This window comes from Lates calcarifer, linkage group LG18, assembly GCF_001640805.2.
Source record: "Lates calcarifer isolate ASB-BC8 linkage group LG18, TLL_Latcal_v3, whole genome shotgun sequence".
Taxonomy (NCBI): domain Eukaryota; kingdom Metazoa; phylum Chordata; class Actinopteri; family Centropomidae; genus Lates; species Lates calcarifer.
In genome coordinates, this window is record NC_066850.1 from 16,683,822 (window position 1) to 16,696,991 (window position 13,170).

Below are 13,170 nucleotides of genomic sequence, written 5' to 3' on the forward strand. Positions count from 1 at the left end.
GCACAACCCACACATCATTTTTTGTTGCCAATAAGATGATCCATATTAATTATTATTAATAGTTACTTTACTAATTATTTTCCACATTAAACAACCAAGATAATGGTACTGGTTCAAAAGTATTTTGCTATAAAGAATCTACCAAACAGGATACTGCCAAAAATGAATTTCTGGTGTGCTTTTTTTTTTCATTGAGTAAACCAGTCAATTGTCTGATTGCTCCACTCCAGATCAATATTTTCAACCTTAACCATATGTGTTCATGTTTGACCATAACCTGGTGTTGAATTAACACTTTATATGTGTTCCTGGTGTGCTTCAGTTGTAAGTGATGGGATACAAAATCCAACTTCTGTGTTCTTTTTCACATTCAGCTTGTGCAGGTAAGATCAGTCCACTTTATCAGCCCCTTCTAATGCTGTTTTTTTTTTATGTGGGAGATGTTTTATGATGTAAACTCAGAGGACTGATTCATCAAGTTGAACTTGGTCCTCTGATAGCAGCAGACAGACACATTCTCACATTTATTTCCAAATTTCTTTAATTTAAAGAAAAAAAACCAAACACTTGAATTGATCAACATAATGTATAAAATAAATTTGCAGTTGGTACAAGCCAAATATTTGATGTCAAACTGAGATCTACCAGTTTCTAGCTGATAAACTCAGAAACACAGCATAAACACAATATAAGCAAGTGCTCAGGTTCAGAGTCATTCTGTATAATAAATCCCAACTGAAAAATAAGAAGCTTTATCCTCTCTTAATAAGCATGTGCATAGTTAAAGATAGTTAAAGAACAATGTACTTTAGTTCTAAATTAATTAACTAATGAGAACAGACCAGATGAAAGTCTCTTAGCCTTTATAGATGAAGCATCAAACGCACATAGGAACATTACAGTTCCAATCATTATCAAAAACATTTAATCATAAAGCTCTGTGAACCAATATTTTTCTTTTAAAAATGAAATCAAATCAAGTCACTCCCCGTAAATAGTAAAGTTTGTGCCATGTTGTTTTTGTGAGGCCACACCCACATCACATGTTCACAACTGACGAGACATTTCCTGTCCAAGATCAAACTTTGAGCCACTGTGTCTGACAAGGGGAAAACAGGGAGATAAAATGTGTATGAACTGGAGGAGCAGCATAAAATATTCACAATGAAGTCCACAGGTATAGAACATTCCAATCTTCTTCATCTTCTTAAGATAACGCTCATCTGTGGTTATCAAACAAAAGATAAAAGCACATAGTCAGTTAGCTACTGCACAGGCTACTTGTTTACTGAACTGAAAAATGTCACTGACGAGGAATATGGTACTTACCTGGAGCAAGGTGGAGCACTGAGCTTACATATCTGGTTCTGTAGAGAGGAGGAAAACACCTGCTGAGTTCTTTCTGTTCTCACAACAGTTTAGACACTGTAACTGTGGTGTGCTCCAGAGAAGTTATGTAAAGTATTTGCTTTGTTCATGTGTGTGTAAATGACCTGCTTTTAAAATATTGGATATATGTATTTAATCATTTGATATATGTTCTTAATTTGTATTTATTTTGATATTTATTTATATTGTTCTGTGTGGTGTTCAATTAATTCATTAGTTCTGTGTGTGTGTATGTGTGTGTTTTAGCACAACCTGAATTAGCAAAGCTGTATTCAATGTTGGTCATTTCAATAGACAGAGACCAACAGGAAGAGGTACATACCCCAGTGGTATTGCCTCCTGTTCCCCATGTGAGTCACACGGCAACTGAACACCTCTCCCTCCTTTGGGGTGAAGGACGCGTGTCTGGTCAGGTGGTAGTGCCAGTTCTCCTCGAAGGCCAGGTCACTCTGCGTGGCTTTAGGTATTTCCTCCCCATTCCTTAGCAGTTCAATTCTGATTTCTGGTGGATGGAAGCCACTTACATGACAGACGATGGTGTTGTTTTTCCCGTACTCTCCTGGTACGCGGCTGTACACCTGAACCTTGGGCGGAGCTACCAAGAGATAGAGAGACCTTTCACACGCATAGAACTGACTTAATGATGATGACAGTTCTGGCTAAACTAATGTAGATTTAACACATACACATGCTATAATACTGGCACTCAGACTGATTTGAATGAAATGTATGTTTGTGCTGTGGTCTAAAACCGCCACGTTGTTTTACATTAAAGTCGTCACAGCGCCTTCGAAGACATTAACTTAACCTTTAACCTCGACAACTCTGAGAGTTTAGATTTACACAGTTACTGAGTTTTTACTTTACGTTACTTTTAATTAAATATAACATGGGACAATTCTTATTGCTCAATATATTGTTGTTGAACCGAGACGTCAAGGTCTACCTGCCATTTCATATCACTCCTTCAAACTGCGCCATTTGTAAATATTGGTACGTTATACTTAAATGACTTACATTCTTTGGCCGTCGAAGGGTCCAGGAGGCAGAGCAGACCGAGGAGAAGTGCGCAGACGAGGAGCCTCATGATTTCACCTTCAGACGCTGGGAAATGTATAATAAACTTGTTCAAATAAGAAATGAACGACGCTCTACGGTCAAAATCGAAAGTAAAATGCTTTGTACTCGCGAGTATTTCCTGGTCTACATGACGGAACGTTCGAGCGGCGTTTAATGCGGAGATCGACTGCTAACCCCGCCCACTTGCATCGGCGTACCTTGGTAGGATAAAGAAGTACACCCCGAGAGGTTGTATCTCCACTCGTTCCACCAGTAGGAAAAAATCTAGAGTAACTGTTGCTAGGTAGAAATGTGTCCGACATGTTGCTGCTGTTGCGCACTTTGATCAAATTGACTCCATGTTTATTTGAGGGCTGTAAAAGTTGTCTGTTCATCCTCTCACACACAAACACACACACACACACACACATAAATACTAATGATGTATGATGATGATATGCTTTATATATTGTAATAAATAAATACTATAGGTAGATAGATGCAATTATAAAAATTAGCATCCAATTATTAATAAATATTGAAAAGGCAAGTTCACTCACAAAAGAAATGTAAACATACTGAAGTTCTGTTGTTGTTATTTGATGTCTAGAGGGACAGCTGATTTTAGCTTTAGCTTTTATTAATCAGGTTTAGCACATAGAAATGAATGCACTGGGATATTAGAACTGAATATCTCCTATACACTGGAGTCAGCGTTAGACTGGTGAGTGAAGCCCACCATAATAAAATGAAAGTCAGATTTGTCTTAGCTGCAGCCCTGGTCTGGGTAACTGAAATATTTACTTCTTTGTTCTCCTGCAATGAATACGTTACCATTCTATACCTCATAAAGCCATCAAGACCACATATTGATCAATATCCCTCTAATAAAAGTATTGATTGTAGAGGTTTGTGTTTAAAAATTGAAGACATCATTAAATTGTCAAGAGGACATTTATTTATTATGGGGAAATTTACAAATATCTTAAATGACAAATAAAAATTACAGAACACACTTACATCTGGTCCAGAAAGAAAGAACACCCCATTCTTATATTCTAAATCTGATTTGAATGACCAATTAAGCAAGGAAAAAAATGTTTCATTAAACAAATATAGAAACAAATATTACAGACTGAATAAACAAGAGTAAGTTATCAACTTAATATACACACAATTGTCAGCATCAAAGGCTGTATAATAAGTGCAAGAAATCTAAAGGTCTTCACACACTGGGAGCATTTTTTTTTTTTTTTCTGTGTGATTAACTCACATGTCAATTTCTTTTTTTTTCACATAGATTGCAGATATAGCATAGCAAAAAAGCCACATAATTTTAATTTGGAGAGAAAGATTTTTCTGAGCTTTGACACCACAAACAAAGGCATCAACCTATCACAAAGACTGCTGGAGGCTGGGTCAGTGGGATTCCTGTAGTCTGTCCTCAGCCTCCTCAGATGTGGCTCTTAAATATCAAGCAGGACTCAAACTGTCCCACCAACATTCTAACACACGTCATTTCAGCAGTATTTTGCATTTTTGTGTTGTTTATTCGCCACAGCCCAGATGTGTAAAGGCCTTCAAACATACACTGCACCCTGTACATTCTCTCATATTAAAATAGTAACTGAACATCTGCAGCCCCCTTGATATGACGTTGCTGTTTGGTTTTGTGAGAAGAAAAGCAAAGAAGTTGGGAGAAACTGATCCTATTGATTGAAGATGTGAAGATTAACCGCTGCTGTAGATGAGGCCAAAACATCTGGAATCACTCTGGAAAGAGAAAATGACATCACAGCGTTACACAACAGACAACAACAAATCAACATCTGCAGGCTTCACTGAAAGCTGTAAAATAAAGAGGTGAACTTACCAAGCTGGGCCTTTTGCAGACAGTTACATGTTTGGCTCTGTAACAAAAGAAAAAATATACAGATGTTTTTATTCATCTTATAAGTGTATAACATTCGCAATTACCAGTAAATCTTTACTCCATGTGCACCTATGTTTCACTCTGTATTTAATTACGATTTTAATGACCTGCTACTACCTGAAATTCTCTTTATTTTTAGAAACCATTTCAGCCGTGGTAAATGCATACACTCTCTGAATGCGGTGAGGTTTATCATCATTATGTGAGATCATTTATTTCTTCCTTTTCATAGCCTACGTTGGCTGTATCACAGATGATAACGTTTTTTTAGTTTCTTGTCCATTCTTTGCCTGTATGAGAACGTTCCACACAACTCACCCCAGGCGTAGTCTTTAAGAACACCCCCGTGGGTGACCCTGCAGCTGTACTTTTCTCCACCTGTGGGTGTGAAGTCCACGTTCTTGGTGAGATGGAAGAGCCAGCCCTGTTTGAAGGCCAGGTCAGTCTGGTCGGCGTTGGGGATCTCCATTCCGTCCTTCATGAGCTGGATTTTGATGTCAGGTGGGTGGAAGTCGCTCACGTGGCAGATCAGGGTGTTTGCCTTCCCGAACTCTCCTGGGTTCCGGCTGTACACCTGAACCTTGGCTGGACCTAAAGGCAACAACACAGAAACAGTAAGACTCAGCTCTAAGACAGTTAAGGATGTGGCTGCTACTGAAACACAAGAGGAAAATGACATTGAATTGCCACAGGTGCTGCTATGCTAACTATGGCCTCACAGTCACGTGAAACCATGTTCTCTAAACACCAAGTATGGTGTTCATGACGGAGCACGGAGGCTGTTCAGGATGTTTCTTGTGGCGCAGCTGCTTTTTCCACACTTGTTTGTCCTCACCCATACGAACAAATACAACGAACGTGAACTCCCAAAAATAAAATGGGAAAAATAAAAATAAAACTGATCACAACCAAGGTGAGGATCTTATCAATTTAACTTTAAAGCGACCGAACAATAGAGCAGAGGTAGAAATGCTCCAGTCTTACTCCTCCAACAAAACACACTGTATGTGTGTCTTTTTGCCATGGGAGCTCATTGGAAGAATTTCTATCACTGAGATTTCACCCTCTCCAGTTTGGGCAGCTGCAGAAGCCCTAAAAACACTCTCCTCTACTCACACTGTATCTGTGTGTAGTTACCATACTGAAGCCAGTGGAGGGTGTTGTCACAGTAGACTTACAAGAAATCGAAACTAAGGCCAGACTGTTTAGGGGAATTCCAAAGAATTAAAATAAATCAGTTTTATCTTTTCATTTGGTTTATAATGTTTCTCTTTTACATTTGAATCTTATATCGACTCTCACAGTAACTCTGGTGTTTCTAACAGATTACAACCTGTTTACATGTAGGTATAGGATTTATTGCCTGCCTTATATTCTGTCAAACATCAAAAACACACATCCTAATTTATATGTGGTGTAGTTTAGTTTAGTTTTAGTCTGTAGCCACCATAAAGAGTGTTTTACTACAGATGCATTTCTGGATATTCTTCAGTAAAATGGCAGGGTTTAAATAACAGCAGGTAGATTCAAAACAGAAAATAATACTCACTGTTTTTGGAGTCCACCATGAAGCAGACAGCAGCAAAAGCTGCTAGACACATGAGAAGCTTCATGTTTGATTAGTACTTCGTTTGGCTGTGGCTCAAGTAGAAAGCGTGTATCCACCTCGGTGAAAGAGCTAAACTAAAGTGAAAGCATAGAGCAGAGCACAATAGTCAGGCGCTCTGAGACAGCCCACTACACACCACATAAGCCTATCATGAATTTCCATCACACTGTTACTAGGTAAAATTTGACCAAATAGGTTTGGTGTATTATGGATAGGCAGCACTTGTGGAAACTCCCAAATGACCCACAATCACCAAACAGTAGAAAATGGCATTTTCTCTCTCTTCTTTGTTTCTAATAATGCCAAGACAAAGTCAGCATGACACCCATACCCCCAGCACAGGAAGGATACATATCAGTTACAGTTTAGAGGATTATCTCAGTGTCTGCTTTTTCTTTTTTTTTAATTGTGTTTCTTCTTCCCACCCTCTGGGGAAGAAGAAACACTTTACTTCTGTTCCTTTCTTCTTCTGTTCCTTTCTTCCATTCTCCATTTACCCTAATCTCTTCAGGTGTCCCGGGTTTTCTGTGAATCGGGCGCGTTGTTTCTAAAAGGGCCATTAGTCATCATGAGCTAAACTTGCCTCTAGTGTTCCTCATGTGTTTACATTTGCTCTAACGTCAAGTTGTGGTGTTCTTGGCACCAACAGTGGGGCATGTTTTGAGATGTGCCATCTTCTTATATATATATATATTTCCTACATTTATTTTGTATATGTATCATTGCTTGCATTTTGTTCAGTGTTGACAATCAGTCAGTGTTGACAGCCTTTCAGCCAGTGGAGGGTGTTGTCATAAAATGCTGCAAATCGAAACTAAATCCACATTGTTGAGGGGGAATTCCACAGATTTAAACATGATCCAAAACAAGACAGACATGTTTTATAAAGTTTCTCTTTTACATTTGACTCTTACATCAGCTCTTAGGCCGGGGGTTACCGGGGGTTTCTAACAGATTATTAGAAGCTCAGTATGGATGTGCCTGCTTTGTATTCTGTATGCTGATCCTAATTAATCTGTGATGTTGTTTACGTGTACCCATCATAAATGATGTTTAACTATAGATGTGGTTTCTGATATTCTTCAGTAATATGGCAAGGTTTATTTGTTTTTACTGTTTGACTTCCACTGGGCTTTAAACAGCTGCCACAGCTGCTAGACACAAACATAATGTCTTTCACTCCATTTTATTTGTATAAAAATGAAATAATAACCATATAATCATATATTGTCACTAAACAAAACAAACTTTGATAACAGCAACCTAATAGTGATCAAAGACTAAATCTTATTTTCTGTGTCCTACATGTAGCACTAACACCCTGCTCACTGTACCCTGACTGATTTATGGCGGGATCTCCATTTGACAATGATCTGCTGGGGACCACTGCTAGTTTGATGGGGGAAATTAACACCCAATCAGGTTTGTACACTTGGAAATAATGTATGTTTTGGTGCAAACTGACACACACACACACACACAGAGAGAGAGAGAGAGAGAGAGAGAGAGAGAGAGAGAGGGCTCATAAAGAGTGGATGAGCATTAAAGCAAAAGCAAAACAGAAACTGGAATTTAGCTTTATTTGCTCTGCATTTATCTATCTTGCTTCTTATTTTTTTAACAATAAATTTCTAGAAACAAGCTCTATTGGTATAGCAAGTACCATTTTCTCCTCTGTTGTATTTTGCTTGGTTCGTAATGGTTGTCTCCTATTGTCATCATGTGTCGCTGAGTCATCTTTCTGACACTCCTGCTGAGCCTTGTTTCTTGTTAGTTTGTTTTTACAGTACAAAAATCTGCAACAGTTTATTTTATTTATTTTTCTTTTCTAAAACACTGTGAGCAAGTTCATCAAAGTAGCAACTCTGTTGCATCATTAATCTTATTTACTATTATTTAATTCCCCTATTTATTTACTTTCCCATTAAATTTTCTATTTTATTGATTAATTTATTCATCTAAAAATGTATTTATATATATTTATTTATCCCACTATATTATTTCGGTGTCATTTCTCCATTGTATCTCTCCAAAACTATTTGTTTATTTTCTTCAGCTTTTCGCCTCTGATATCAGAGTGCAGAGCTCGACTATACATACCTTGCTCCCAATATCAGTGATCGATAATTGGGACAGAAAGTTGTAAGTTCGGTTAACGTTTGTGTAAGCTCCAATATCATGACACAGTCATAATATTCGCTGTCCAGTGGGAGATTCAATGTAGGCTAACCGCACCACAGGATAACACTGGACTTCCAAGCACAGCGGGGTGGAGTTTGGTTTTTTTTTACTCGGCTCTCCAGTGCGCCCTGGCGTTGAAAACGAGCGCAGGCCGTAATACATCATGGCGCAGTCCAGACGTAGCCTGATAACACCAGTCCTTCCGTATTTTCATGAATCCACCGAAACTACTTTTTCACATCGTAGCACGGTAAACGCTTCAGTGACACCAATGAGTACTGAAAAATACCCCAGGTCTTCTATTGAGGACGACTTCAACTATGGCACAAATGTTGCCACAGCCAGTATCCAAATACGGATGGGTAAGTACAACATTTTGGGATTTTAGTATTTCCAGTACCTTGCCACGTCAGCTGTCGCTAGTTAACGCTACCGTTAACTACTGTAGAAATGTACATTACTGCCACTGTACTGTAGTTATTACAGACCATCGGTTTTACCTCGGTTTTTCAAAAAGCCAGACCAAACATTAGCTAGATGGCACCGGTCAAAACATAACATCAATAGTCATACCACTGTCAACATTGCTAACATTGTTTACCGTTTTTGGTTAGTTAACGTAACTAAACCAAGGTTACTTTGAGAGGCGCTGTTAGCTTAAAGTAGCACCTGTACTATGCTAATGCCTCACCTGGATGTTACTTGTTAGACTCGTTACCACCCATCTAAACGTTGTTGTAGACCAAGCACCCCCTCATGGCGACGACTCTCCTCAATGTCAGGGGCCTCGTCCAGCAGGACAGTGCTCCCACACCACAAACACTGCTCAGAAATGGAACCCGACAGAGCCTGAGCTGTTGACCTGGCTTCCAGACCCCCCAGATCCCAATCTGAGCAGGTTTTGTGATGAGGTGGGATCACTGTCCTGCTGGGGGAGGCCTCTGCTCTTGGGAAGTGCTGTTGCCATGTTTAGCTGGGTGGTTAGTGTCAAAATAAAGTCCAGATCAATGTCAGGACCTAAGATTCCCCAGGAGGACATTGTACTGAGATGATCAGTGTTATTCACTTCACCTGTGGTTTAAAGTGGTTTAAATGTTGTGACTGATCAGTGTATTGATGACTGAACCAGTTGATTGTATCAGCACCCAGCTGAGGGTTGAGCTGCTGTAACGTTGAAACTCCACTGCTGTCTTTGTTGATCAGACTTCCTGAGGAAGGTGTACAGCCTCCTGAGCCTGCAGATCATTCTGACCACAGCCACCTCTGCTCTCTTCATGTTCTCCCAAACCATCAAGGATTTTGTCCATGCCAGGTGAGGATGGTTTGTTTAACGTGACAGACTTAATGTCAAGATGGTACGTGACAGTTTCACGGCCCAGTTCACTTTAAGGGCTCAGAACTTAGACTTTTATTTTATGAAACGTTGTCCTCTGAATCCATAACAGACCCTAAAAAGAATGAATGGTCTTATAACAAGGTACAATCCTATTATAAGACTATGTGGTGGTGACCATGAGAGCTGACAGCAATCCACACTAGTTACAGAACAGCCAGTAATGTACAGCAAATTCCAAATGCAAACCTGTACATCTTAAAGGGTCATTTCACCCAAATCACAAAAATCCTATTACCTCACTTGCTGCTAGTGATGTCAAACATATGGTTAATATCCAGGAAGGTTGTGTTGACTGTGGTGTGGTTTCTTCCTTAGTCCTGCTGTGGTTTTGGTTTCGGCTCTGGGCTCTCTGGTTCTTCTGCTGGCCCTGGCCGTGTACAGGCACCAACATCCACTCAACCTCTACCTGCTGCTTGTATTTGTAAGCATTTTTGATTTCCAGTCTGCATGTAACAGTTAGCTTTAGCCGGCTGGTGAATGCAACATCTGTTAAGCTAGAGTTGTAGAACAATACATTTTGCGCTGTCCAGCATTGTAGTGTATTGCAGTGTATATTTATACCTTCCTTTTTCCCCATATTTATCTGTTTCATTTTGTAATGACGGATTAGCTGCTCATTGACCTTTACAGTAGCTGGTTATTTAACAATAACTTAATAATTGTGTGTTGTGTGCAGACTCTACTCGAGGCTGTTTCTGTGGCCACAGCTTGTAAGTAATTTTTTAAGGAGTCTGTCAGTTTCCATTCTGCGAGTGTGTTGGCCGACTGGTGCTAACTGCAGTTTCTCTCTCCTCAGTGACCTTCTATGAATACTCCACTGTGCTGCAAGCCTTATTCCTGACCTGTGCTGTGTTCGCTGGACTGACAGTCCTACACCTTCCAGTCCAAGAGAGACTTCAGCAAGCTGGGAGTAGGGTGGGTTTCTTAAAGACAATGCTCAACGTATTTGGCCTTTGAAAGGATGTAAATGTTTAGCGGTCACTCGAGACACATGTGGAGGCACATTCCAGTGCCAGGTGTGGACTGACATATGTAGAGCTGTCCACTTGTGATCGGATCACCATGTTCGTGCCAGGTAATAACAGTGCCATGGTTGTGCAGGGGTTTTATAAAGGCAGCTGTATCCCTCCTCTAGAGGAAGTCTATTATTAGACTCTTACAGTATCGCTCTGCTCTGACCTTACAGTCTGTTCACCTGCCTGTGGATCCTCATCATTGCAAGCTTCATGAGGGTGAGTAGAAGTGCCCGACACTGATGTGTGCAATTCATATTAAAGAAATAAAAAGAGAGAAAACGTTTGTGTTCAGGCAGACGACAGCTCCTCAAGAGCTAGAATGTAAATGTAAAATGAGGTGAAGGCATCTGGTCAAGTTGAAACACGCCAGTTTGTGTTGATTCTGATTTGTTTGATGCCTTTTCATGACAGTGTGGAGACAGAAAGGAGCCTTACGCACAAAAACATGCACACCACACACACATATCGGTCACATATCAGTATCGGGTGTTACAGAGCTGGTTCACGTTGTCACACACTGTCAATGTATTTAACAAGAAAATCAAATAAGCTTTATTTAACACCTGTCACTGTAACAATAAGTCATATTATAAATAGATTTGAATAACGTTTTAGACCAAATGATTAAATATGTATAATCAGATCAGTGTAATCATTAATAATGTTACTGCTTTTGTTTAGGATTATTATTAAACCAAATTGTCACTGTTAAACAAAATGAAACAACAACACGTGACTGGGCATCCAAATTGTGTTGCTTTTTACTGCTGTCACACACTTCTGGTAAATACACTTTGCTGGATGTGTGTGTGTATACATGCTCACTTTCTTCATCTATGTTGCAATTCTGGTGGTACGCTCCACTTATTTCCAAAGCCAAGGACAACTTCCACTCACACTTAAGCTAATGCTACGTTAACAACAAGGTCATACTCTGTACAATCTTGTCAGTGCCCCAGCATTTGCAGTTTTCACTTACTCTGTTTCATTAATGATACAATATAAATAATGAAGATGCCTCTGTCAATAAATGACATTAAGTGCTATGTGAATGTTTTTGCTATCACTAAATAGCCAGTGTTAGCATTAACAGCTGTTTACCTACCAAGAGCGTTAGCCGTCATTGTATTTACTAGACAGGAGGTTTGAATATGCTCTCCGGGCCGAGGGAACAAGCTCTTTGTGAGTAAAGTTTGATGTTGAGATTGCAAGCTCTCATCTAGACTGGTAAGTAAACAGCAGTTAATGTTGACATTGGCTATGTAGAGATAGCAAAAACACACATGCAGCACCTAATGAAGTAGCACTGATGCACTGATAATGCAACTTTCTGAATAGCCAGCCATGTTGCAGAGAGTTCCCACCACACATCGCTCACATCGCACACACCAGTAGAGCTGTAAAGAGAAACCCTTCATGCTGACTCTGTTCTCTCTGCAGTTCTTCTTCAACAGCGAGAGTACCGAGCTGGTCCTGGCTGGAGCCGGGGCTCTGGTCTTCTGCGGCTTCATCATCTACGACACCCACCTGCTGATGAAGCAGCTCTCCCCCGAGGAGCATATCTTGGCCTCCATCAACCTCTACCTGGACATCGTGAACCTCTTCCTGCACATCCTGCGTGTCCTTGACTCTATGAAGAAGCACTGAAAGCTGCAGCACCACTTGAACCTGCTTCTCTGAGCTCCAACAGCTTACTGTCAATCCTAACAGCCTCACAGATATACCTGTGATGTGATTACCCAGTGTTCATGTGAGTTTTACTGTCCTGAAGTCCTGAATGAGATTTTAGAGTGAACTCCTTCCAAATAGCTGCATCACACGCTTCTTTTTATTTCACCAAACTACTTCTACTACTTGTTACTGATTGTACTTTCGTATTGAGTTGAAGAGATCTATATTAGTGAAATCAGTATATGTTATGATGATAGTAATGTTATGAGACAGTTCAGTGACTAATACATACACTGCCTGATTTGATATACTAGCACCCCCCAGAGCTCAACTTGTTGTTTGCTGTCCCTTTTCCCTTTTTCAAAGTATTTTTTCACTCTTTCAGAGTGTTTCTGATCTATGATTCTACTAATTTATTGTTAGTGAACTGAACTTTTGCTTAATGTTTTCAATCTTGTCAAAAAAGAGAAGTTTATATTCCACCAGTGTGCTGCCCTTCTGCAGACTGCTGCACCCCTCTCATGTCTCACATTTAAAAATGTTGTGCAATAGCAAGGTGATTATACATTGTACATTCACTTTACTGAAGCGCATGCCTGGGTTTATTAATATCTGTGATTGTAGATAATTTATGGTGGAAATGTAACCGTGAAGTTTTTTGGGATCAGGAGCTAAACTCTGTGAATAATGTTAAGTACATTGAATGTAAAGGTATTTAATAAATGCTACGTGATTCTAAGTACCAGGGTATGGGTAAATGTTTTGAGAGCATTTGCTTCTACTGCTCTTAATGCATGATTTAATTAAAAAGACTACATGCATTGTTTTCCATTTTCAAACTATGAACAGTTACTACTAACTGGACTAACAGCGAAAACAAATGATTTATTAGAAGAAGCTGAGCTTTTCACAGATA

The 13,170-nt window shown here is 39.6% G+C and overlaps 3 protein-coding genes across 3 annotated transcripts; 1 reads left to right on the plus strand and 2 right to left on the minus strand.

Moving 5' to 3' along the window:
- Window positions 1-523: 523 nt before the first annotated feature.
- LOC108897453 (beta-2-microglobulin) lies at window positions 524-2,626 on the minus strand. Its single transcript, XM_018697079.2, has 4 exons — window positions 2,407-2,626; window positions 1,712-1,984; window positions 1,330-1,367; window positions 524-1,223 (listed from the first exon to the last, which is right to left on the minus strand). Exons 1-3 carry the CDS (start codon window positions 2,474-2,476, stop codon window positions 1,354-1,356), a joined length of 357 nt encoding a protein of 118 aa, XP_018552595.1. The 5' UTR covers window positions 2,477-2,626; the 3' UTR covers window positions 524-1,223; window positions 1,330-1,353.
- Window positions 2,627-3,383: 757 nt separating this feature from the next.
- Window positions 3,384-6,099, minus strand: LOC108897454 (beta-2-microglobulin). The gene is made up of 4 exons (XM_018697080.2): window positions 5,931-6,099; window positions 4,700-4,972; window positions 4,322-4,358; window positions 3,384-4,221 (listed from the first exon to the last, which is right to left on the minus strand). Exons 1-3 carry the CDS (start codon window positions 5,992-5,994, stop codon window positions 4,345-4,347), a joined length of 351 nt encoding a protein of 116 aa, XP_018552596.1. The 5' UTR covers window positions 5,995-6,099; the 3' UTR covers window positions 3,384-4,221; window positions 4,322-4,344.
- Window positions 6,100-8,286: 2,187 nt separating this feature from the next.
- tmbim4 (transmembrane BAX inhibitor motif containing 4) lies at window positions 8,287-12,993 on the plus strand. Its single transcript, XM_018697082.2, is given in 8 exon segments — window positions 8,287-8,533; window positions 9,375-9,483; window positions 9,883-9,988; window positions 10,244-10,277; window positions 10,364-10,437; window positions 10,439-10,482; window positions 10,754-10,799; window positions 12,024-12,993. Coding segments are annotated over 8 exon segments (819 nt in total). The 5' UTR covers window positions 8,287-8,334; the 3' UTR covers window positions 12,231-12,993.
- The last annotated feature ends 177 nt before the right edge of the window (window positions 12,994-13,170 follow it).

Excerpts from the sequence above, each read along its gene's own strand:
- LOC108897453 (XM_018697079.2), bottom strand. The coding sequence starts at position 2,476 with ATGAGGCTCCTCGTCTGCGCACTTCTCCTCGGTCTGCTCTGCCTCCTG. Across the intron at positions 1,985-2,406 it reads CCCTTCGACGGCCAAAGAAT|CTCCGCCCAAGGTTCAGGTG; the intron begins GTAAGTCATTTA and ends ATCTCTTGGTAG.
- LOC108897454 (XM_018697080.2), bottom strand. The coding sequence starts at position 5,994 with ATGAAGCTTCTCATGTGTCTAGCAGCTTTTGCTGCTGTCTGCTTCATG. Across the intron at positions 4,973-5,930 it reads CATGGTGGACTCCAAAAACA|GTCCAGCCAAGGTTCAGGTG; the intron begins GTGAGTATTATT and ends TGTTGCCTTTAG.